This window comes from Mirounga angustirostris, unplaced genomic scaffold, assembly GCF_029215605.1.
Source record: "Mirounga angustirostris isolate CCGP_5_RB_7025 unplaced genomic scaffold, mMirAng1.0.hap1 SCAF_1, whole genome shotgun sequence".
In the NCBI taxonomy this organism is placed as follows: Eukaryota; Metazoa; Chordata; class Mammalia; order Carnivora; family Phocidae; genus Mirounga; species Mirounga angustirostris.
In genome coordinates, this window is record NW_026991709.1 from 205,220,420 (window position 1) to 205,246,198 (window position 25,779).

Below are 25,779 nucleotides of genomic sequence, written 5' to 3' on the forward strand. Positions count from 1 at the left end.
ACATCGTAAAGGCAGAGAGGAACCCTCCCAAGATCAAGGAAAATAGGCCAACACCTCGGCATGTAATAGTAAAACTCGCAGATCTTAGAACCAAGGAAACCATCTTAAGGGCAGTTAGGGGGAAAAGATTCCTTACGTACAGAGGGAGGAACATCAGAATAACGTCAGACCTATCCACAGAGACCTGGCAAGCCAGAAAGTCCTGGCAAGACATATTCAGGGTACTAAACGAGAAGAACATGCAGCCAAGAATACTTTATCTGGCAAGGCTTTCATTTAGAATGGATGGAGAGATGCAGAGCTTCCAAGACCAGCAGAAACTGAAAGAATATGTGACCACTAAGCTGGCCCTGCAAGAAATATTAAGGGGGGGTTCTATAAAAGGAGAAAGCCCCCAAGAGTGAGCTACAACAGAAATTTACAGGGACAATCTATAAAAACAATGTCGTTACAGGCAACATGATAACAATTAATTCATATCTTTCAATAATCACTCTCAACGTGAATGGCTTAAATGCTCCCATAAAATGGCACACGGTTGCAGATTGGATAAAAAGACAGGACCCATCCATATGCTGCCTACAAGAGACTCATTTTGAAGTTAAAGACACATCCAGACTGAAAGTGAAGGGATGGAGATCCATCTTCCATGACAACGGACCTCAAAAGAAAGCTGGGGTAGCAATTCTTATATCAGACAAATTCGTTTTTAAACTAAAGTCTGTAATTAGAGACACAGAAGGACACTATATCATTCTTAAAGGGTCTATCCAACAAGAAGATCTAACAAGTGTAAATATCTACGCCCCCAACATGGGAGCAGCCATCTACATAAGCCAACTGTTAACCAAAATAAAGAGTCATATTGATAACAATATGTTAATTGTAGGAGACCTCAATACTCCACTCTCAGCAATGGACAGGTCATCCAAGCAGAAAATCAACAAGGAAACAAGAGCTTTGAATGATACATTGGACCAGATGGACCTCATAGATATTTACAGAACATTCCACCCTAAAACAACAGAATACTCATTCTTCTTGAGTGCGCATGGAATTTCTCCAGAATAGACCACATACTGGGTCACAAATCAGGTCTCAACAGATACCAAAAGATTGAGATTATTCCCTGCACATTCTCAGACCACAATGCTTTAAAACTGAAACTCAATCACAAGAAAAAAATTTGGCAGAAATTCAAACACTTGGAAGCTAAAGACCACTCTGCTCAAGAATGTTTGGGTCGGGCGCCTGGGTGGCTCAGTTGGTTAAGCGACTGCCTTCGGCTCAGGTCATGATCCCGGAGTCCCGGGATCAAGTCCCGCATCGGGCTCCCTGCTCGGCAGGGAGTCTGCTTCTCCCTCTGACCCTCCTCCCTCTCATGCTCTCTGTCTCTCATTCTCTCTCTCGCAAATAAATAAAAATCTTAAAAAAAAAAAAAAAGAATGTTTGGGTCAACCAAGAAATCAAAGAAGAACTTAAACAATTCATGGAAATCAATGAGAACGAAAACACATCGGTCCAAAACCTATGGGATACTGCAAAGGCGGTCCTAAGGGGGAAATACATAGCCATCCAAGCCTCACTCAAAAAAGGAGAAAATCCTGAATTCACCAACTAACTCTACACCTTAAAGAACTAGAGAAAAAGCAACAAACGATGCCTAAGCCATGCATTAGAAGAGAAATAATTAAGATTAGAGCAGAGATCAATGAATTAGAAACCAGAAACACAGTAGATCAGATCAACAAAACTAGAAGTTGGTTCTTTGAAAGAATTAATAAGATCGATAAACCACTGGCCAGACTTATCCAAAAAAAAAGAGAAAAAACCCAAATTAATAAAATTATGAATGAAAGGGGAGAGATCACGACTAACACCAAGGAAATAGAAACAATTACTAGAAATTATTATCAATAACTATATGCCAATAAACTGAGCAATCTGGATGTAATGGAGGCCTTCCTGGAAACCTATAAGCTGTCAAGACAGAAACAGGAAGAAATCAACAACCTGAATAGGCCAATAACCAGTAACGAGATTGAAGCAGTGATCAAAAACCTCCCAAAAAACAAGAGTCCAGGGCCTGATGGATTCCCTGGGGACTTCTACCAAACATTCAAAGAAGAAATAATACCTATAATGATATAATGATATAATATAACCATAATAAGATACCACCTCACACCTGTCAGAATGGCTAAAAGTAACAGCTCATGAAAAAAGAGGTGTTGGTGAGGTTGTGGGAAAGGGGAACCCTCTAGCACCAATGGTGGGAATGCAGACTGGTGCAGCCTCTCTGGAAAACAATATGGAGGTTCCTCAAAAAGTTCAAAATAGAACTATCACTAGTACTTTTAAGGTGTTATTTTTTATAGCAAGGAAGGATTAAGGTAGCAGATTGAACAGGGTTGCTAATCAGTTGCTATTAAGATAAAAAGATAAGCGATGGTTGTCCAGGTGGGACAAGGTAATCATAATGGTCCTCCAAATGTTGATGAGGGAGACAGAAGAGTTGGTGTCAGAGAGACTGAAAATGCTGCCCTGCTGGCTCTGAAGATGGAGGAAGAGCCATGAACCAAGAATGCAGGTGGCCAAAAATTGAGACTAGAATTGGAAAGAAAACACATTCTCCCATGTGCCTCTAGAAGGAAGTTAACTGTAGACATGTCCTTATTGGCAGTATGAGACTCCTTTCAAGCTTCTGCTTCCAGAAGTTTAAGAGTAGGTATGTGTTCTTTTTAAACAAGTAGTGTGGGGATATTTTACAGCAGCAGGAGGAATCTCATATGGACATAGCCAATAAAATTTTTGAGGATATTAAGTTTAATCTTTCCAATTCATTCAGCACTTCCCTTGGATAGGGCAAATTACATTTGAAGAACCCACATTAATTAGAAAAAAAATTAAATCAATTTGGAGGCATTCTGCCCCATCAGCTGGTATGGTGAATTCCTCGTGGCATAAATGTGCCTGTGGTCTGATTCTGGGGCCTCTGAGGCAGTGACATAGGAAAGGAACTCAGGATCAAAATTAAGGTCACTCATTGTAATTTATGATTTTGTGTCTATATATCTGCACCCTTTTATTTCATGTTAATTCAACCATTCATTCTTTTTCAGTGCTATCCTTTCCAACTCTCCCTCAAGTTTTCTTTCAACATTAAAGATGATATCATAAATTGTATGAACATTTGGGAGTGTGCTTATTTGAAAGAAAAATGTGTACAAACACACATACACACAAGTCACAACCACTATACTGGAATGTTTTCTTAGGAGTAAAAAAATGAATTTCCATACATTTCATTCTTTTCTAACAAGATTCATTTAACATTATATTTAGTATTCCACACTGCCTTGAGAAATAAGGAAAGAGGCTCAAGGAGCTTAAATTTTTAATAATTACCTAAAAAGCGGTTAAGTTACCTAACAGTCTTATTATACACAAATTGAAATACACACTATGTACTCTTCATTTTCGTGTAGCTCCTTTAATTCATCAAATTCTATACTTTAAATATGCAGTTTATTGTGTGTCATTATACTCCAATAATTGAATAAAGTGGAAAATATCTATGGTGCATGGCTAAGGGTAGGATCTAGAGCAGAGGTAGCTGATTCTCCATTGAAGGTTTGGAAGAGACCGCTTCTAACAGGGAAGGAAAACAAGTGTTTTCCTTAGATGTAGGAACAGTGGGATGAAATTCAAACAATTCACTTAATTTCATTTAATTTCTTTTTTTTTTATTATTATTTTTTAAGATTTTATTTATTTATTTGAGACAGAGAGAATGAGAGAGACAGAGAGCACATGAGAGGGGGGAGGGTCAGAGGGAGAAGCAGGCTCCCTGCCGAGCAGGGAGCCCGATGCGGGACTCGATCCAGGGACTCCAGGATCATGACCTGAGCCGAAGGCAGTCGCTTAACCAACTGAGCCACCCAGGCGCCCAATTTCATTTAATTTCTAAATAGAATATCTTACATATAGAAATGTAGTAATAAGGCCATAAATTGGCCGAGACAGAAGAGCACTCCAGCCACATACAACACCATGGATGAACCTTAGAAACACAATTTAGAGATTCACTCCCGACCACAGACCCCTGAGGAGCCCATCAGAGATCAGAAATGCTTCCGAGGATATAATGCCATTTGATTGTAAAGACATTATTGATGAGGAGAACAAAGGCAAGAGAAATGTAGGTAAAAGTCAATCTCCTTACAATCTGCAGCTCCTGATGAATCCCTCAGACATTCAGATTGTGACACCACCCGAGGAACTCATGGCTGCCTTAATATTGATATTTCATTAGAGACTGACAGCAACCTTATCTTGACAATAGCCAGACCCCTAAGGTCCTGTAAACTTCACATTCAGCATACAGAAATTCCTTAGAAACTTACATTATCTCTATTCCCCTCCCTCCACATACTCAAAAATATAGAATCAGTCACGCTTCACAATCCCAGTGCAGCTCTTCCTGCCCCCAGGTCCCGTCCCTGTGCTATAATAAAAGCATCTCTTTGCACCAAAATTGTCTCAAGAATTCTTTCTTTTTTTTTGTTTTTATTTATTTTATTTTATTTTTTTAAATTTTATTATGTTAGTCACCATATAATACATCATTAGTTTTTGATGTGGTGATCCACGATCCGTTGTTTTTGTATAACACCCAGTGCTCCATGCAGTACATGCCCTCCTTAAAACCCATCACCGGGCTAACCCATCCCTCCACCCCCCTCCCCTCTAAAGCCTGTTTGTTTCTCAGAGTCCATAGTCTCTCATGGTTCATCTCACCCTCCGATTTCCCCCCCTTCATTTTTCCCTTCCTTCTCCTAATGTCCTCCATGCTATTCGTTATTTCCACAAATAAGTGAAAAAATTCCATTCTGCCCAGGTAAGTTCCCATGGGGAGATGTGCTCAGGGATTGGAGTAATAATGGAAAAAGTGTCTAATGAGCAGGTATAGGGAACAGAAACAGCAAACACAAGGAGCTGTAAATATCTCCTCTGCTGCAGCCCTTGGGCATGTTCAATCTTGAGCTGGAGGAGATACGGTTTTTGCATTTGGATTCCTACATCTGCTGGGGGACAAATCCTTCACTCCTTCCTGCTGTTCCGTCTGGGAACAGAGCTTCGGTCTCCATCATCAACCATCCAGGGGGGGATTCAGACCTCCACATGGAGATTTTCCTCTCAGAGACCCAATCCCGGTGAGTCTCAAAGCTCAGCAGGTATTTCAGGGAAGGTTCAGAGAGAATGGAAGCTGAAAGCTTTTACCTGAGGTCAACTTATTACCTATCCATCCTAGCCTGGAGCCAAGTGATCATTGTGTTTGTTGGCATGGTGAACTCATTCATTTCTAGTCGATTTATTTAAAATGTTAAAAAAAGAAATGTCTGTGAACTTGGCAATACAAGGATTACTGTAGATCACTAAGTGGTGGGAATAAAAGTCCAGTTGGATGAGACTAAAGAAGGAATGGGAGGTACTTTCTTTAGGAAAATGTGAACACTTCCAAGGAGATTTGCAGTAAGGGGGAATATGAAAATAGACTATTAGGGATGGAGGTGGGTGCAGAGCAGTGAGGGCATTTACAAAATATTTTCATGGGACGTCTGGGTGGCTCAGTCAGTAAGATCTGATTCTTGGTTTCAGCTCAGGTCATGATCTCAGGTTCCAGGGATCAAGTCCTGCAGTGGGTCCATGCTCAGTGGGGAGTCTGCTTGAGATTCTCTGTCTACCTATCCTTCTACCCCTCCCCCTGTTTGCACTCTCTCTCTCTCTCTCAAATAAATAAAAATTCTTAAAAAAAATAAAAATAGGGGCGCATGGGTGGCTCAGTCAGTTAAGCATCTGCCTTCAGCTCAGGTCATGATCCTGGGGTCCTGGGATCGAGTCTCACATTTAGCTCCCTGCTCAGTGGGGAGCCTGCTTCTCCCCCTCCCCCTGCTGCTACCCCTGCTTATACTCTCTCTCTCTGTCAAATAAAATCTTAAAAAAAATAAAATAAAAAAAATATTTAGGATGTGGTATATTGGAACAAATCTGTATTCATTAGAAAGATCTAGATCAATGGAGGCAGGCACTACCTTGCAACTGCTATTCTTGAGAAATACATTTCACAGAATCCTCTCTCACATTAGGTATTCACTTAAAAAGTTTATTTACAACACATTCAGGCATATGCTAAAGGGCTTTATTTTGCATTTATTTCATTACCTGGAGGCAGAATATATTTTGGGGTTTATTAGCCATTTACTTTCTCTATGGCAAATTGTCTGTGCAAACTCTTTGCTCTATATCCTGGGGTATGAGCATTCTTATTCTTGTTTTTGTTTGTGTATTCTTGCTGAATCATTTTCTTCCTTCTTTTTGATTGCATTCTTTTTTTTTTTTTAAAGATTTTATTTATTTATTTGAGACAGAGAGAATGAGAGACAGAGAGCATGAGAGGGAGGAGGGTCAGAGGGAGAAGCAGACTCCCTGCCGAGCAGGGAGCCCGATGTGGGATTCGATCCAGGGACTCCAGGATCATGACCGGAGCCGAAGGCAGTCGCTTAACCAACTGAGCCACCCAGGCGCCCTGATTGCATTCTTTCAACCAAATAATTACAAATGTTTAAGCCAAGTTTGCTATTTGCAGTTTAATTTTTGGATGTCTGTACAGATGTATTTGTTGGGTAGTGTCAGAATATAAATTTTGAGTGGTCAAATCTATCAGTCAGTCATATTTTGTCCCCCCCCCCATGATTTTTATGTGCATTGTCATAATAACTGCCTTTTGTATGCATTGCCATCTAACTTCTCATCTGTGCTACTTTTTACCTTTTGTGATTAGATCTATTTTCTAAACTAGGAATCATCTTCTGCCATCCTGTGGAACATAATCTTTTGCATTCATCATATATCTTTTTTCACAAGCATGTTTGATTACACTTATGTTTATATAGGATGACATTATAATTTTAGATACTGCTCTCTGCATATTTTTAGAATCAATAATAATTGTAAATTATAAATTATATTTTCCTATTCTTTTTTTTCAGTTTTTGCCCATTCCATGTTGATTTAGAGACCTGTGTTAATGGGATTGCATTGAATGTGTAGATTGCTCTGGGTAGCATAGACATTTTCACAATGTTTATTCTTCCAATCCATGAGCTTGGAAGATTGGAGATTGACTTCTTTGCCAATTTGGAGGCCTTTTATTTCTTTTTGTTTTCTGATTGCTGAGGCTGGGACTTCTCGTACTATTTTGAACAATAGTGGTGGGTGTGGACACCCCTGTTGTATTTCTGACTTTAAGGGAAAAGCTCTCAGGGTTCCCCATTGAGAATGATATTCGCTGTGGGCTTTTCATAGATGGCTTTTATGATATGGAGGCATGTTCCCTTTATCCCTACACTGTGAAGAGGTTTTATCAAGAAAGGATGCTATATTTTGTCAAATGCTTTTTCTTAATCAATTGAGAGGATCATGTTTCCTGGTATTTCTTTTATTAATGTGATATATCACATTGATTTATAAATGTTGAACCACTCTTGCTGCTCAGAAATAAATCACACATTGTCACGATGAATAATCCTTTTAACATACCATTGGATCCTACTGGCTAGTATCTTGGTGAGAATTTTGGCATCCATGTTCATCAGGGATATTGGTCTGTAATTCTCCTTTATGATGAGGTCTTTGTCTGGTTTTGGGATCAAGGTAATGCTGGCCTTATAGAATGAGTTTGGAAATTTTCTTTCCATCTCCATTTTTTGAAACAGCTTTAGAAGAATAGGTATTTCTTCTTTAAATATTTGGTAGAATTCCCCTGGGAAGCCATCTGGCCCTGGACTCATGTTTGTCATGAGATTTTTGATTACTGCTTCAATTTCCCTGCTGGTTATGGGTCTGTTCAGGTTTTCTGTTTCTTCCTGTTTCAATGTAAGTAGTTTATAAGTTTCCAGGAGTGCATCCATTTCTTCCAGATTGCCTGATTTGTTAGCATATAGTTGCTCATAATATGTTCTTAAAGTTGTTTGTATTTCCTTGGTGTTGGTCATGATCTCTCCTCTTTCATTCATGATTTTGTTGATTTGGGTCCTTTCTCTTCTTTTTGATAAGCATGGCTAGGGGTTTATTTATCTAATTAATTCCTTCAGAGAACCATCTCATAGTTTTATTGATCTGTTTTATTGCTCTTTTTGTTTCTATTTCATTGATTTCTGCTCTAATCATTATTTCTCTTCTCCTGCTTGGTTTAGGTTTTATTTGCTCTTCTTTTTCCAGCTCCTTTAGGTGTAAGGTTCACTTGTGTATTTGAGACTTTTCTAATTATTTTGAGAAAGGCTTGTATTGCATTGTATTTCCTGTCTCCGCTGTATCCCAAAGGTTTTGAACAGTTGTTTTAATTTTCATTTGTTTCCATGAATTTTTTTTTTTTAGAGATTTTATTTATTTATTTGACAGAGAGAGACAGCGAGAGAGGGAACACAACAGGGGGAGTGGGAGAGGGAGAAGCAGGCTTCCTGCCAAGCAGGGAGCCCAATGTGGGGCTCAATCCCAGGACCCTGGGATCATGACCTGAGCTGAAGGCAGACGCTTAATGACTGAGCCACCCAGGCGCCCCAACTCTTATTTCTAAGCAGAGTTTTAAAGTGGTGTTTCATCTTTTATGTTGAAGTCCCCTACTATTCTTTTTTTATTATCAATGTGTTTCTTTAATTTGGTTATTAACTGGTTTATATAATTTGCGGCTCCCAAGTTAGAAGTATAAATATTTATAATTGTTAGATCTTCTTGTTGGAGAGACCTTTTAAGTATGATATAGTGTCCCTCTTTATCCCTTAATATAGTCTCTGGTTTAAAATCTAATTTGTCTGATATGAGGATTGTTACCCCAGCTTTCTTTTGAGGTCCATTAGCATGATAAATTGTTCTCCACCCCCTCACTTTCAATATGGAGTTGTCTCTAGGTTTCAAATGCTTCTCTTCTAGACAGCATATGGATGGGTCTTGCTTTTTTATCCAATCTGATACCCTGTGTCTTTTGATTGGAGTATTTAGCCCATTTACATTCAGAGTAATTATTGAAAGATAGGAATTTAGTGCCATTGTATTACCTGGAAAGTCCATGTTTCTCTAGATTGTCTCTGTTTTTTCTGGTCTGTTACTTTTGTGCTCTCTCTTCACTAACAGGATCCCCCTTAATATTTCTTGCAGGATCGTTTAGTGGTCACATATTCTTACAGATTCTGTCTGTCCTGGAAGCTCTTTATCTCTCCTTCCATTCTGACTGAGAGCCTTCCTGGTTAAAGAATTCTTAGCTGCATGTTTTTCTCATTTAGTACCCTGAATATATCATGCCAGACCCTTTTTGGCCTTCCAGGTCTCTGGATAGGTCTGCTGCCAGCCTAATATTTCTACCCCTATTGGTTAAGAACCTCTTGTCTTGAGCTGCTTTCAGGATTTTCTCTTTATCTCTGAAATTTGCAAGCTTCACTATTATATGTTGGGGTGTTGATCTATTTTTTTGATTTTGGGAGGGGTCCTCACTGCCTCTTGGACTTGAATGCCTGTTTCCTTCCTCAGATTAGGGAAGTTCTCAGCTATGATTTGCTCAAGTATACCTTCTGTTCCTCTCTTTCTTTTTCCTCAGAGGCCCCAATAATTCTAATGTTGTTCCACTTTATGGTATCACTGATTTCTCGAAGACTTCCCTCATGGTCCATTTTGGTCCATCATGGTTGTTTTTTCTCTTTTCTTCAGTGTCCTTCCTTTCTATCTTCTTGTCTTCTATTTCACCCTTTCTCCTGCCTCATTTAACCTAGCTTTTAGGGCATCCAATTTTGATTGCATCTCAGAGCATTTTTAATTTCAGCCTGATTAGATTTCATTTCTGCACTAAGGGATTCTCTGGTGTATTTTATGCTTTTTTCAAGCCCAGGTAGTAACTTTATAATTATTATCCTGAATTCAGCTCTTACATTTTACTTATATCCATATTGATTAGATCTGTGGCAGAGAGTATTACCTCTGTTTTTTTCTTTTGCTGTGAATTCCTCCTTCTAGTCATTTTTCCCAGAGAAGAATGGATGAACAAGAGAAGGAAATAGAAAATATCAACCACAACCAAAGCAAAATACACACTAGATGAATATGAAGAAATCAGAAACCAAAAGAAGAAAAGAAAAGGAGGAGAGAAAAAAAAAGAAAAAACAGGGGGGTGGGAAGAGAGAATATAATTTCACAGGTGCACAAAACAGTCCTGAATGTATTTTGGTCTATTTGTTAGAAGACACTAAACCCCAAAATGTAAAGAAAGTGAAACTTATATACATACAAAAATAAAATTGAATACCATGAAAAGAAGCAAAAATTGAAGAATATATAAAATGTAAATGTAGAAAATGAAAGTTAAAAAATCTTAAAAAGAAAGAATTGATAAAATAAGAAACTAGTTGTAAAGGAAAAAAGGAAAAGGAAAATTTTAAAGTGAAAAACAATCAAGGGAAAAAAATCCTTGAATTCTATTATTTTCCCCTAACCCTGGAGTTTTGCAATCCTCTGTGTTCTGTAAATTTGGTGTTTGGCTGTTGTTTCAGCTGGTCTTCTGGGGGAGGGGCATGTGGCGGTGATTCTCAGGTGTCTTTGCCAGGGTGAAGTTGCAGCACCCCTTGCCTGGGAGCCTGGCTCATTGTAAGCTGCTTCTGGTTGCTCTATGTGGCTTTTGTTCCCTGAAGGCTTTCCTGTACCTCTTTAGAGGATGAATATAAAAATGGCCTCCAGCCTCGGTGCTGAAAAATTGTTGCCCCTTTTCTTCAGTAAACCCTCAGGGATAAGCAGTCTTCACTTTTGTGTGTGCAAAACTCTGCAGATTCCTGCAGTGTGCTCCTGCATTGATCTTCCCTTGGGACAGTGGTGGGTAACTCCATTTCTACCCTTTGCAGGGCCCCTGCATGGAGAGCAGCTGCCTGGTTGTGAGCACACCCTTGCCAACCCTCCTGGGGGAAGGTGAAAGGTCACTGCGATTCTGCTGTTTGCAGGGTTGCCACACAGAGAGTGGTCACTTGTTGAGCTCTGGTTCACGGTTTATGGCTAACAGAGATGACAGCCCCTCCCAGGCTCTCTGACCCTCACCAGTTTCTGGCTTCAATGCTTGGGAACTCTGTCAGCTCAGGCATTCCCATTCTTTCTGTGACCCAGGGGATCCTGGGACCACACTGTCCCACCTAGGATGCTGTCCCACTTTGCCACATAAGCACTTTTCAGGCAGGGATGTCTCTCACTGGAGCAGATTTTTATTTTTATTTTTATTTTATTTATTTATTTATTTATTTTGTAAAGATTTATTTATTTATTTGAGAGAGCGAGAATGAGAGAGAGAGCACATGAGAGGGAGGAGGGTCAGAGGGAGAAGCAGGCTTCTCGCCAAGCAGAGAGCCCGATGCGGGACTCGATCCAGGGACTCCAGGATCATGACCTGAGCCGAAGGCAGTCGCTTAACCAACTGAGCCACCCAGGCGCCCCTGGAGCAGATTTTTAAAGGTTCCTATTTAGTGTGCAGGGGCTATATCATTTTCAGGTAGCCAGCTTACAGAGGCTCCCCCCCTGCCGCTGTTTATCTTCTGAGTATCCCCATGATTCACTTCTCTGCACCTCCTGCCTTGCAAAAAGTGCTCGCTTTTCTGTTTGTAGAATTCCAGCAATTCTTTCCTTAGATCTCAGATTGAATTCACAGGTGTTAAGAATGATTTGATAGTTTGTAGAATTCCAGCAATTCTTTCCTTAGATCTCAGATTGAATTCACAGGTGTTAAGAATGATTTGATAGTTATCTAGCTAAATTCAAGGGACCAGATGAAACGAGGTCCCCTACTCATCCACCATCTTGCCTCCCCTAGGTCTCTATTTAATATCTCCCCCTTGAGGTCTCTATTTAAATGTGTGCTATTACCTGAACAACCAGTAAAAAAGTAACACCACCATGCACTCTTTCCTTTTTACTGACTTTTTCTTCATTGCATCTGTCACCTTCTTATATTTTATCTGGTATTTTATCTGCTTATCTTCTCCATCACTGAATGGTAGAGACTTTTGTTTCTTGACACCTACACTCTTTGTCTGGAGGTTAGTCACTACTCAAGTTTATTCCTCAAATGTGTGACAGAGTTTCTCATTAAGAGTATAGAATACATGAGTACTTGGGGAAAAGACCATGTTTGGGATGCACATTCTTTTCTTTTTATTAACATATAATGTATTATTTGTTTCAGGGGTACCGGTCTGTGATTCATCAGTCTTACACAATTCACATCACTCACCATAGCACATACCCTCCCCAGTGTCCATCACCCAGCCACCCCATCCCTCCCACGCCCCTCCACTCCAGCAACCCTCAGTTTGTTTCCTGAGATTAAGAGTCTCTTCTGGTTTGTCTCCCTCTCTGGTTTCGTCTGGTTTCATTTTCCGTCCCTTCCCCTATGATCCTCCATCTTGTTTCTCAAATTCCTCATATCAGTGAGATCATATGATAATTGTCTTTCTCTGATTGACTTATTTCGCTTAGCAAAATGCCCTCTAGTTCCATCCACATCATTGCCAATGGCAAGATCTCATTTTTTGATGGCTGCATAATATTCCATTGTATATATATACACCACATCTTTATCCATTCATCTGTTGATGGACATCTAAGCTCTTTCCATAGCTTGGCTATTGTGGACATTGCTGCTATAAACATCAGGGTGCATGCGCCCCTTCAGATCACTACATTTGTATCTTTGGGGTAAATAACCAGTACTGCAGTTGCTGGGTCGTAGGGTAGCTCTATTTTCAACTTTTTGAGGAACCTCCATACTGTTTTCCAGAGTGGCTGCACCAGTTTGCATTCCCACCAACAGTGCAGGAGGGTTCCCCTTTTTCCGCATCCTTGCCAACATCTATCATTTCCTGACTTGTTAATTTTAGCCATTCTGACTAGTGTGAGGTGGTATCTCATTGAGGTTTTGATTTGTATTTCCCTGATGCCGAGTGATGTTGAGCACTTTTTCCTGTGTTTGTTGGCCATTTGGATGTCTTTGCAGAAATGTTTGTTCATGTCTTCTGCCCATTTCTTGATTGGATCATTTGTTCTTTGGGTGTTGAGTTTCAGAAGTTCTTTATAGATTTTGGATACTAGCCCTTTTTCTGATATGTCATTTGCAAATATCTTCTCTCATTCTGTCGGTGGTCTATTGGTTTTGTTGACTGTGTCTTTGGCTGTGCAAAAGCTTTTTATCTTGATGAAGTCCCAATAGTTCATTTTTGCCCTTGCTTCTTTTGCCTTTGGCGATGTTTCCAGGAAGAAGTTGCTGCGGCTGAGGTCAAAGAGGTTGCTGCCTGTGTTCTCCTCAAGGATTTTGATGGATTTCTGTCTCACATTGAGGTCTTTCATCCATTTGGAGTCTATTTTTGTGTGTGGTGTAAGGAAATGGTCCAGTTTCATTCTTCTGCATGTGGCTGTCCAATTTTCCCAACACCATTTGTTGAAGAGACTGTCTTTTTTCCGTTGGATATTCTTTCCTGCTTTGATGACCATAGAGTTGAGGGTCCATTTCTGGGCTCTCTATTCTGTTCCATTGATCTATGTGTCTGTTTTTGTGCCAGTACCATACTGTCTAGATGATTACAGCTTTGTAATAGAGCTTGAGGTCTGGTATTGTGATGCCACCAGCTTTGCTTGGGATGCACATTCTTATTCTCAGCTGGCATGGGGGGGTCCTGAGAGGGGATAGGTTCCATATAAAAACTATGGATATTCACATTTGAATGTAAAATAAAAATTGCAGAATTTCAATGATATTTGTAATGTTCATTATTGAGAAAATCAGTCATGTTATTTTTTATTCCTTAGTAGTAACCTCCACCACATGGAACCAGGAAATGATACACATATTTCAGAGTTTCACCTTTTGGGCTTATCAGAGGACCCAGAATTGCAGCCCCTCATATTTGGGCTTTTCCTTTCCATGTACCTGATCACTGTGTTTGGAAACCTGCTCATCATCTTTGCCATCAGCTCAGATTCCCACCTCCACACACCCATGTACTTCTTCCTGGCAAACCTGTCCTTTGTAGACATCTGTTTCATCTCAACCACAGTCCCCAAGATGCTTCAGAACATCCAGACTCAGAGCCAAGTAATAACCTATGGAGGCTGTATCACTCAGATATATTTTTTCCTACTCTTCACTGGATTGGATGACTTTCTCCTGGCTGTGATGGCCTATGACCGGTGTATGGCCATCTGTCACCCCCTATACTACACTGTCATCATGAAATCCACCTACTGTGTACTGCTGGTTCTGGTGTCCTGGATGATGAGTGCCCTGAATTCCTTATTACAAAGTTTAATGGTGTTGTGGTTGTTCTTCTGCAGAGAGGTGGAAGTCTCCCACTTTTTCTGTGAAATCAATCATGTAGTCCGACTTGCTTGTTCCAACACCTTACTTAATGACCTGATGATGTATTTTGCAGCTGTGCTGCTGGCTGGTGGTCCCCTCGCTGGGATTATTTACTCTTATTCTAAGATCGTTTCCTCCATACTTCATATCTCATCAGCTCAAAGCAAGTATAAAATATTTTCCACCTGTGCATCTCACCTCTTGGTTGTCTCCTTATTTTATTGTACAATCCTAGGAGTGTACCTTAGCCCTGCTGCTACCCAGAGCTCCCGAGCAAGTGAAGTAGCCTCAGTGATGTACACGGTGGTCACACCCATGCTGAACCCCTTCATCTATAGCCTGAGGAACAGAGACATAAAGAGGGCTCTGAAAAGAATTGTTGGGGTTCCAGTGATGTAAGAGCCATCATCCTGGGGCTGAAGAAATGCCCATGATTTAGGGCTCACAGTCTCAGAGAGAGGACCTGCTATTCTTTGATCAGACAGGGGAAGTAGAATCTGCTCCTTCTATTTATTTTCTGGAATTTCCAATTGTTTGAATTCAACTTTTCCACACATTTAAGTAACTCACTTTATTAATCCTCTGCTTTGTCTCATTTTTTTCATACATTCTAATGGTTTCCCCAACCTTGGATCACAAATGCCTAGAAATTTCTGTATTTTTCAAGGGGGCAAGTTTGACTTCTTCAAACAAATTTCATTTCAAATGAATTATATCATGCGATGTAAATTTTCTCTATGTTTCTCAAAAGAATAATCATGAGTTGTATTCTTCATATGGAAGACACTACATTGGCTACTAATTTCTTCACATGACTTTATTGTAGAGGAGAATACAAAACCACAGTTCTCCTTTGAGTCTGTCAATCTTTTTACATCCTCTTTTCACTCCTCTTCCTGGTCTCTAGCATTGTTCTGTTTAAGTCTCAGGGTCCTGACAGGGATGCTCAGGCTAGGAAAGCCCAGGCACTGCCCTGCATCCATGGGCTTGTGGACATTCCCACAGATGCCTCCCTGACCAGAATTTCTGCTGTGGCTGCACCAGCCCTTGGGTTCTTACTGTGGTTGCAATACACACTTCAGCAACACCCATCGGAGAACTCTAACAAAACCAGGTCTATTACAGTTCCTGGAGGACAGAGGCAGAAAAGTCTTGGGGGAAGAGATTCATAGCAAGAGAAAGAAAGGCTAGAATTAGGGAGTCCACAGGCAGAGTGGCTAGGGGTTCCTAAGTTCTCTCTTTATTGATCAGTTTAAAACATGAGTGAAATTCTGGTACAGAAACACAATGGAGGATCACTGATGTGTCAGTATCCAGGTTACCCAGGGCTTTCTGAAGAGATACTTCATGGCCGGGGCAGCCTGAGTGCTTATCTGATAATAGTATCACACACCTGACAATATGTTTATTCAGCATGATTGTCCTTGAAATGTATGCCTCAGAAATAAAAAGCTTAATGTCAGGAACTTTCTCTACAAACATGCTACTGTGCTTTAAAACTAGTCTCCTTGTTTTAGTTTAGTATTCACCGAGGTGTTCATAATGCCTACTGTCACCACTTGCAAACACTGATTAGCAAACATATATGTCCCAGTGAGTCTACATGGAGAGACAAATTTGAATAAATAGATTGACCTCATATGTTCTTAGCATCAGAGAGACTGCAAATATGAGGATACATTTTCTTTGAGTAAATAAATACCCAGTAGTGGGATCCCTGGATCATAGAGTAGTTCTATTTTTAATTTTTACAAACCCTCACACTGAGAAAAAGAGACAAACAACAAAACAGATTCTTCGGGGCGCCTGGGTGGCTCAGTTGGTTGAGTGACTGCCTTCGGCCCAGGTCATGATCCTGGAGTCCCGGGATTGAGTCCCGCATCGGGCTCCCTGCTCAGCAGGGAGTCTGCTTCTCCCTCTGACCCTCCCCCCTCTCATGCTCTCTCTCTCTCTCTCATTCTCTCTCTCAAATAAATAAAATCTTAAAAAAAAACCCAAACAGATTCTTCAATATGGAGAACAAAGTGGTGGTTTCCAGAGGGCAGGTAGATGGGGGGATGGATGAATTAGGTAATGGGGATTAAAAATACACTTATTGTGATAAGCACTGAGTAATATATAGAATTGCTGAATCACTATATTGTACACCTTAAACTAATATTACGCTGTATTATACTGGAATTAAAAAAATAAAATTTTTAAGAACTATGAGGGTTCAACATTTCAAACCACCCATTTTATTACTATCTGAAATGTTTGTTTTCATGTTGTGCATCTATTTATTGAAGATAGAAGATTCATTGAGGTGAAGGATTTCTTAGTGTCTTCTGTTTTATCACCGAGTTATCTTCTTGTTTCTACCTGAAAACTTCCAATGCCTCCCACTAATATGACTCTTTTATTGCTTCATGGAATAACTCCCTTTTCCTAATATATGTCACAAATATTAAGGGATGGTGAATTAACAATATCAGCATTATCAATGTCAAATCTCCTTCCTGCTCTGAAATCTCTTCCACCTGCATGATCAGAGGACACTTCACAAGAGAGCTGGATGTCCTGCAGATCCTGAGTTCAGGGTCACCAGTTCTTCTGCACAAATGTGCATTTCCTTCAAATTCTCCCAGGTACCCAAAAGGAAGCCCACATAGAGTCACCTGGTCATAAAGTCAGAGGAAATAAATTTGAATAACAGAAAGATCATGACTGTTCTCTTTAATGTCAGATTATGTGCCACACATAAAAAGCAGCACACATTCTAATTGCCTCATGTCTGTTCATTTGGATTATTGTGTCAGTCAGCTCTTGCTGTGTAACAGACTGTCCTTGTCAAATGGGATATAAAATTACTTTTATAATCATATAGAATTATATGCTGGGGAGCATTTCTGATCTCTGCCCATCTCCTCCTGGATCTGGAGTCAGATGTGAATCTACATGGTGTTTCCAAGGCTCATCCATGATGTTGTGTGTGGTTGTAGTTCTCTTCTGTCTCAACCAATTCATGGGCTCTTATTACTACATTTCCATGTGTAGGCTAATCTATTCATAGAAAAAATTGGTTTATCACGTGAATTCCTTAAATTTAATTCCATTGTTCATACATCCATATTAACACTCAGCTTTCTTCCCCATTAGAAGTGCTATCTCTCACCCTTCTTAAGTGAGAATTAGCTACCTGTGCTCTAGATCTTATGCATAGCCAAGCACCATTAGATTTATTCCACTGAATTAAATCACTGGAGTACAGTTACCCTCAATAACCTGCATATATAAAGTGTACACATTGGTAAATTAAAGAGTAAATTTTGCAAGTTTCCTATTTATGTATGATTTAACACTGTACATAAGTTTTAACTGCTTTGTTAAGTAATATTAAACTTAAGGATGCTGAGCATCATTTTCTCTATTTCTGAAGGTAATTTGGGATTCTAAACATAACTCCATACGGACATTGTTGGAAATGAATACAATTTGTGGACTTCCTTGTTTACCTCAAAGAAAACATTTGAGGGTAATAACTTTGTCTTGTGTATGTGTGTGGTTGGATAAATTTTTCTTTCAAATAAACTCACTCACACTTGTACACACAGAGACACATTTATGATTTCATCTTTTAAGTTGAAAGGAATCTTGAGAAAGCTGGAGAGTATAGCACTGAAAACAATGAACTTTTGAATGTATATGAAATAAAAGGATGTAGAAATACAGACAAAGATGTATATTACAATGAGTGACCTCAATTTTGATCATGTGTTCCTTTCCTAAGTCACTGTCTCAAAGGCCTCAGAGTAAGACCTCATGTACATTTATGCCATGAGGAATTCACTCTATCAGTTGATGGGGCAGAATATAACCACATCAATTTAAAATTTCCTTTCTAACTGCTGTGGGTCTGTAATATAAATTGCCCTTATCCAAGGGAAGCCGGTGAGTGAATTGAGAGGCTTAAACTCAGTTCCTTCAAATAATTTTATGGGTTATGTCCATATGAGATTCCTCCCGCTGCTGTAAAATATCCCAACACTAGTTGCTTAAAACAAACACATACGTGCTCTTACAGTTCTGGAGGCAGAAGCTTGGAAGGAGTCTCTTTGGGCTACATGCAAGATGTCTGCAGGGTTGAGTTCCTTCTAGAGACTCAAAGGAAAATCTATTTCCTTTCCATTTCCAATCTCAATTGCAGGCTGCCTGCATTCCTTGGCTCAGGCCACTTCCTCCACCTTCAGACCAGCAGAGTAGCATTTTCAAAGTCATTCTGACACCAACTCTTTTGTCTCCCTCCTCAACATTTGGAGGACTGTTGTGATTACATTTGTCCCAGTTGGATAATCGTGGCTAATCTTTTTATCTTTTTGTCTATTTTAAAAATTTATTTTTTATTTAAAAAAAATTTTAAATTGAAGTATAATTAACATACAGTGTTTTATTAGTTTCAGGGTTACAATATAATGATTCAATAAATCTATATATTTTGAGTATTCATTAAGAAATGTGTATTCTTTTCTGCCAGGTTATTTTTTATCCATCTTTATTTTTTTTCTTATTTAACATATAATGTATTATTTGTTTCAGGGGTACCGGTCTGTGATTCTTCAGCCTTACACAATTCACAACACTTACCATAGTACATACCCTCCCCAATATCCGTCACCCAGCCACCCCATCCCTCCCACCCTCTTCCACTCCAGCAACCCTAAGTTTTTTTCCTGAGATTAAGAATCTTTTATGGTTTGTCTCCCTCTCTGGTTTCATCTTGTTTCATTTTCCGTCCCTTCTCCTATGATCCTCCATCTTGTTTCTCAAATTCCTCATATCAGTGAGATCATATGATAATCGTTTTTCTCTGATTGACTTATATCACATAGCAGAATACCCTCTCATTCCATCCACATCATTGCCAATGGCAAGATTTCATTTTTTGATGGTTGCATAATATTCCATTGTATATATATACCACATCTTTATCCATTCATCTGTTGATGGACATCTAGGCTCTTTCCATAGTTTGGCTGTTGTGGAAATTGCTGCTATAAACATTGGGGTGCATGTGCCCCTTCAGATCACTACATTTGTAACTTTGGGGTAAATACCCAGTAGTGCAATTGCTGGGTCGTAGGGTAGCTCTATTTTCAACTTTTTGAGGAACCTCCATACTGTTTTCCAGAGTGGCTGCACCAGCATTACATTCCCACCAACAGTGTAGGAGGGTTCCCCTTTCTCCACATCCTTGCCAACATCTATCATTTCCTGACTTGTTAATTTTAGCCATTCTGACTAGTGTGAGGTGGTATCTCATTGAGGTTTTGATTTGTATTTCCCTGATGCTGAGGGATGTTAGCATTTTTTTCATGTGTCTGTTGGCCATTTGGATGTCTTCTTTGCAGAAATGTCTGTTCATGTCTTCTGCCCATTTTTTGATTGGATCATTTGTTCTTTGGGTGTTGGGTTTGATAAGTTCTTTATAGATTTTGGATACTAGCCCTTTATCTCATATGTCATTTGCAAATATCTTTTCCTATACTATTGGTTGTCTTTTGGTTTTGTTGACTGTTTCCTTTGCTGTGCAAAAGGTTTTTATCTTGATGAAGTCCCAATAGTTCATTTTTGCCCTTGCTTCCCTTGCCTTTGGTGATGTTTCTAGGAAGAAGTTGCTTCGGCTGAGGTCAAAGAGGTTGCTGCCTGTGTTCTCCTCAAGGATTTGGATGGACTCCTGTCTCACATTGAGGTCTTTCAACCATTTGTCTATTTTTGTGTGTGGTGTAAGGAAATGGTCCAGTTTCATTCTTCTGCATGTGGCTATCCAATTTTCCCAACACCATTTGTTGAAGAGACTGTCTTTGTTCCATTGGACATTCTTTCCTTCTTTGTCAAAGATGAGTTGACCATAGAGTTGAGGGTCCATTTCTGGACTCTCTATTCTGTTCCATTGATCTATGTGTCTGTTTTTGTGCTAGTACCATACTGTCTTGATGATGACAGCTTTGTAATAGAGCTTGAAGTCCGGAATTGTGATGCCACTAGCTTTGCTTTTCTTTTTCAACATTCCTCTGGCTATTCAGGTTTTTCTCTGGTTCCATACAAATTTTAGGATTATTTGTTCCATTTCTTTGAAAAAAGTTGATGGTATTTTGATAGGGGTTGCATTAAATGTGTAGATTGCTCTAAGTAGCATAGACATTTTCACAATATTTGTTCCTCCAATCCATGAGCATGGAATGTTTTTCCATTTCTTTGTGTCTTCCTCAATTTCTTTCAGGAGTATTTTATAGTCTTCTGAGTACAGATCTGTTGCCTCTTTGGTTAGATTTATTCCTAGGTATTTTATGGTTTGGGTGCAATTGTAAATGGGATCAACTCATTAATTTCTCTTTCTTCATCTTGTTGTTGGTGTATAGAAATGCCACTGATTTCTGTGCACTGATTTTATATCCTGTTATTTTACTGAATTCCTATATGAGTTCTAGCAGTTTTGGGGTGGAGTCTTTTTGGTTTTCCATATAAAGTATCATATCATCTGCAAAGAGTGAGAGTTTGACTTCTTCTTTGCCGATTTGGATGCCTTTTATTTCTTTTTGTTGTCTGATTGCTGAAGCTAGGATCTAGTACTATGTTGAATAGCAGTGGTGATAGTGGACATCCCTGCTGTGTTCCTGACCTTAGGGGAAAAGCTCTCAGTTTTTCCCCATTGAGAATGATATTCACTGTGGGTTTTTCATAGATGGATTTTATGATATTAAGGTATGTACCCACTATCCCTATACCCTGAAGAGTTTTGATCAAGAAAGGATGCTGTACTTTGTCAAATGCTTTTTCTGCATCTATTGAGAAGATCATATGGTTCCTGTTCTTTCTTTTATTAATGTATTGTATCACATTGATTGATTTGCGGATGTTGAACCAACCTTGCATCCCAGGAATAAATCCCACTTGGTCGTGGTGAATAATCCTTTTAATGTACTGTTGGATCCTATTGGATGGTATTTTGCCGAGAATTTTTGCATCCATGTTCATCAGGGATATTGGTCTGTAGTTCTCCTTCTTGATGGAGTCTTTGTCTGGTTTGGGATCAAGGTAATGCTGGCCTCATAAAATGAGTTTGGAAGTTTTCCTTCCATTTCTATGTTTTGGAACAGTTTCAGAAGAATAGGTATTAATTCTTCTTTAAATGTTGGTAGAATCCCTGGGAAGCCATCTGGCCCTGGGCTAATATTTGTTGGAAGATTTTTGATTACTGCTTCAATTTCGTTACTGGTTATGGTCTCCTCAGGTTTTCTATTTCTTCCTGGTTCAGTTTTGGTAGTTTATATGTCTCTAGGAATGCATACATTTCTTCCAGATTATCTAATTTGCTGGCATATTGTTGCTCATAATATGTTCTTATAATTGTTTATATTTCTTTGGTGTTGGTTGTGATTGCTCCTCTTTCATTCATGATTTTATTTATTTGGGTCCTTTCTCTTTTCTTTTTGATAAGTCTGGCCAGGGGTTTATAAATCTTATTAATTCTTTCAAAGAACCAGCTCCTAGTTTTGTTGATCTGTTGTACAGTCCTTTTGTTTTCTATTTCATTGATTTCTTTTTTTTTTTTAAGATTTTATTTATTTATTTGACAGAGAGAGACAAAGTGAAAGAGGGAACACAAGCAGGGGGAGCGGGAGAGGGAGAAGCAGGCTTCCCGTGGAGCAGGGAGCCCGATGCGGGGCTCGATCCCAGGACCCTGGGATCATGACCTGAGCCGAAGGCAGACGCTTAACGACTGAGCCACCCAGGCGCCCCTCATTGATTTCTGCTCTGATCTTTATTATTGCTCTTCTCCTGCTGGGTTTAGGCTTTATTTGCTGTTCTTTCTCCAGCTCCTTTAGTTGTAGAGTTAGGTTGTGTTTTTGAGACCTTTCTTGTTTCTTGAGAAAGGCTTATATTGCTATATACTTTCCTCTAAGGACTGCCTTTGCTGCCTCCCAAAGATTTTGAATAGTTGTGCTTTCATTTTCATTTGTTTCCATGAATTTTTAAAATTCTTCTCCAATTTCCTGGTTGACCCATTCATTCTTTAGTAGGATGCTCTTTAGTCTCCAAGTATTTGAGTTCTTTCTGACTTTCCTCTTGTGATTGAGTTCTAGTTTCAAAGCACTGTGGTCCAAAAATATGCAGGGAATTATCCCAATCTTTTGGTACTAGTTGAGACCTGATTTGTGACCTAGGATGTGATCTATTCTGGAGAATGTTCCATGGGCACTAGAGAAGAATGTGTATTCTGTTGCTTTGGGATGGAATGTTCTGAATAAATCTGTGAAGCCATCTGGTCCAGTGTGTCATTTAAAGCCTTTATTTCCTTGTTAATCTTTTGCTGAGATGATCTGTCCATTTCAGTGAGAGGGGTGTTAATGTCCCCTACTATTATTGTATTATTGTCGATGTTTTTCTTTGTTATTTTGTTTTGTTATTAATTGGCTTATATAGTTGGCTGCTCCCATGTTAGGGGCATAAATATTTAAAATTGTTAGAAATTCTTGTTGGATAGACCCTCTAAGTATGATATAGTGTCCTTCCTCATCTCTTATTACAGTCTTTGGTTTAAAATCTAATTTGTCTGATATAAGGATTGCCACCCCAGCTTTCTTTTGATGCCCATTAGCATGGTAAATTGTTTTAAACACCCTCACTTTCAACCTGGAGGTATCTTTGGGTCTAAAATGAGTCTCTTGTAGACAGCATATCGATGGGTCTTGTTTTTTCATCCAATCTGATAGCCTGTGTCTTTTGATTGGGGCATTTAGCCCATTTACATTCAGGGTAACTATTGAAAGATAGGAATTTAGTGCCATTGTATTGCCTGTAAGGTGACTGTTACTGTATATTGTCTGTGTTTCTTTCTGGTCTGTTTTGCTTTTAGGTTCTTCTTTGCTTAGAGGACCCCTTTCAGTATTTCTTGTAGGGCTGGTTTCGTGTTTGCAAATTCCTTTAGTTTTTTTTGTCCTGGAAGCTTTTTATCTCACCTTCTATTTTCAATGACAGCCTAGCTGGATAGAGTATTCTTGGCTGCATATTTTTCTCATTTAGTGCTCTGAATATATCCTGCCAGTCCTTTCTGGCTTGCCAGGTCTCTGTGGATAGGTCTGTTGCCAATCGAATGTTTCTACCATTGTAGGTTACATATCTCTTCTCCTGAGCTGCTTTCAGGATTTTCTCTTTGTCTCTGAGACTCGTAAGTTTTACTATTAGTTGTTGGGGTGTTGACTTATTTTTATTGATTTTGAGGGGGGGTTCTCTGTGCCTCTTGGGCTTTGATGCCTGTTTCTTTCCCCAAATTAGGGAAGTTCTCTGCTATAATTTGCTCCAATATACCTTCTCCCCCTCTCTCTCTTTCTTCTTCTTCTGGAATCCGAATTATTCTAATGTTGTCTCACTTTATGGTATCGCTTATGTCTGGAATTCTGCCCTCGTGATCCAGTAGTTGTTTATCTCTCTTTTTCTCAGCTTCTTTATTCTCCATCATTTGGTCTTCTATAGCTCTAATTCTGTCTTCTACCTCATTTATCCTAGCAATTAGAGCCTCCATTTTTAAATTTTTTTATTGTTATGTTAATCACCATACATTACATCATTTGTTTTTGATGTGGTGTTCCATGATTCATTGTTTGTGCATAACAGCCAGTACTCCATGCAGAATGTGCCCTCTTTAATACCCATCCCCAGGCTAACCCATCCTCCCACTTCCCTCCCCTCTAGAACCCTCAGTTTGTTTTTCAGAGTCCATAGTTTCTCATGGTTCGTCTCCCCCTCTGATTTCCCCCCTCCATTCTTCCCCTCCTGCTATCTTCTTTTTTTTTTTTATTTCTTAACATATATTGCATTATTTGTTTCAGAGGTACAGATCTGTGATTCAACAGTCTGGCACAATTCACAGTGCTCACCATAGCACATACCCTCCCCAATGTCTATCACCTAGCCACCCCATCCCTCCCACCCCCCCCACTCCAGCAACCCTCAGTTTGTTTCCTGCGATTAAGAATTCCTCATATCAGTGAGATCATATGATACATGTCTTTCTCTGATTGACTTATGTCACTCAGCATAACACCCTCCAGTTCCATCAATGTCATTGCAAATGGCAAGATCTCATTCCTTTTGATGGCTGCATAATATTCCATTGTATATATACAGCACATCTTCTTTATCCATTCATCTGTCGATGGACATCTTGGCTCTTTCCACAGTTTGGCTATTGTGGACATTGTAGAGCCTCCGTTTTTTATTGCACCTCATTAATAACCTTTTTGATTTTGACTTGGTTAGATTTTAGTTCTTTTATTTCTCCAGAAAGGGTTTCTCTAATATCTTACATGCTTTTTTCAAGCCCAGCTGGTATCTTTATAATCATCATTCTGAACTTTAGTTCTGACATCTTAACTAATGTCTCTATTGATTAGGTCCCTGGCCTTCAGTACTGCCTCTTGTTCTTTTTTTTTGAGGTGAGTTTTTCCATCTTGTCATTTTGTCCAGAGGAGAATAGATGGATGAGAGAACAAAATGGTAAAATGGTAACAAGAATCCCAGTAAAATATACACTAAACAAATCAAAAGAGACTTGAAACCGTGGGGAAAAGAAAGGGGAAAAAAGAATATGATCAGGCTGGTGAGTAGAACAGAGCCACACACTAGATTTTGGGTGTATTTTGGTCTGTTAGAAGAAATCGCCTCCCAAAATTTTAAAGAAAGAAAAACTGATATATATTCAAAAATAAGGGTAATTATGATGAAGGGATAGAATGAGACTGTAAAGATGAAAATTAAAAATATTTTAAGAAGGAATTGTTAAGGTAAGAAGTTGGTTGAAAAAAGAATGAAAAAACAGAGAGAATGTGATCAGCCGGGAGACTAGGACAGCATCATACACTAGATTTAGGGAATATTTTGATCTGTTAGAAGAAACTGTATGCCCGAATTTTTAAATTAATTAATTTATCTTTATTTATTTTTATTTTTTAAATTTAATTTAATTATGTTATGTTAGTCACCATGCAGTATGTTTTTAGTGTTCGATAAAGTGTTCCATGATTCATTGTTTTCGTATAACACCCAGTGCTCCATGCACTACATGCCCTCCTTAATACCCATCACTGGGCTAACCTATCCCCCCACCCCACCCCCAAAACCCTCAGTTTGTTTCTCGGAGTTCACAGTCTCTCATGGTTCGTCTCCCCCTCCGATTTCCCCTCCTTCATTTTTCCCTTCCTTCTCCTAATGTCCTCCATGCTATTCCTTATGTTCCACAAATAAGTGAAACCCCATGATAATTGACTTTCTCTGCTTGACTTATTTCACTTAGCATAATCTCC

The 25,779-nt window shown here is 39.3% G+C and overlaps 1 protein-coding gene across 1 annotated transcript; it reads left to right on the plus strand.

The window, feature by feature from the left end:
• Positions 1–13,879: 13,879 nt before the first annotated feature.
• On the plus strand, positions 13,880–14,836 carry LOC123842047 (olfactory receptor 7A17-like). Its single transcript, XM_045871483.2, has one exon. The coding sequence runs from the start codon at positions 13,904–13,906 to the stop codon at positions 14,834–14,836; it is 933 nt and encodes a 310-aa protein (XP_045727439.1). The 5' UTR covers positions 13,880–13,903.
• Positions 14,837–25,779: the final 10,943 nt, after the last annotated feature.

What these genes read in the sequence shown, in the direction of transcription:
- LOC123842047 (XM_045871483.2), top strand. Translation starts at nt 13,904, where the DNA reads ATGGAACCAGGAAATGATACACATATTTCAGAGTTTCACCTTTTGGGC.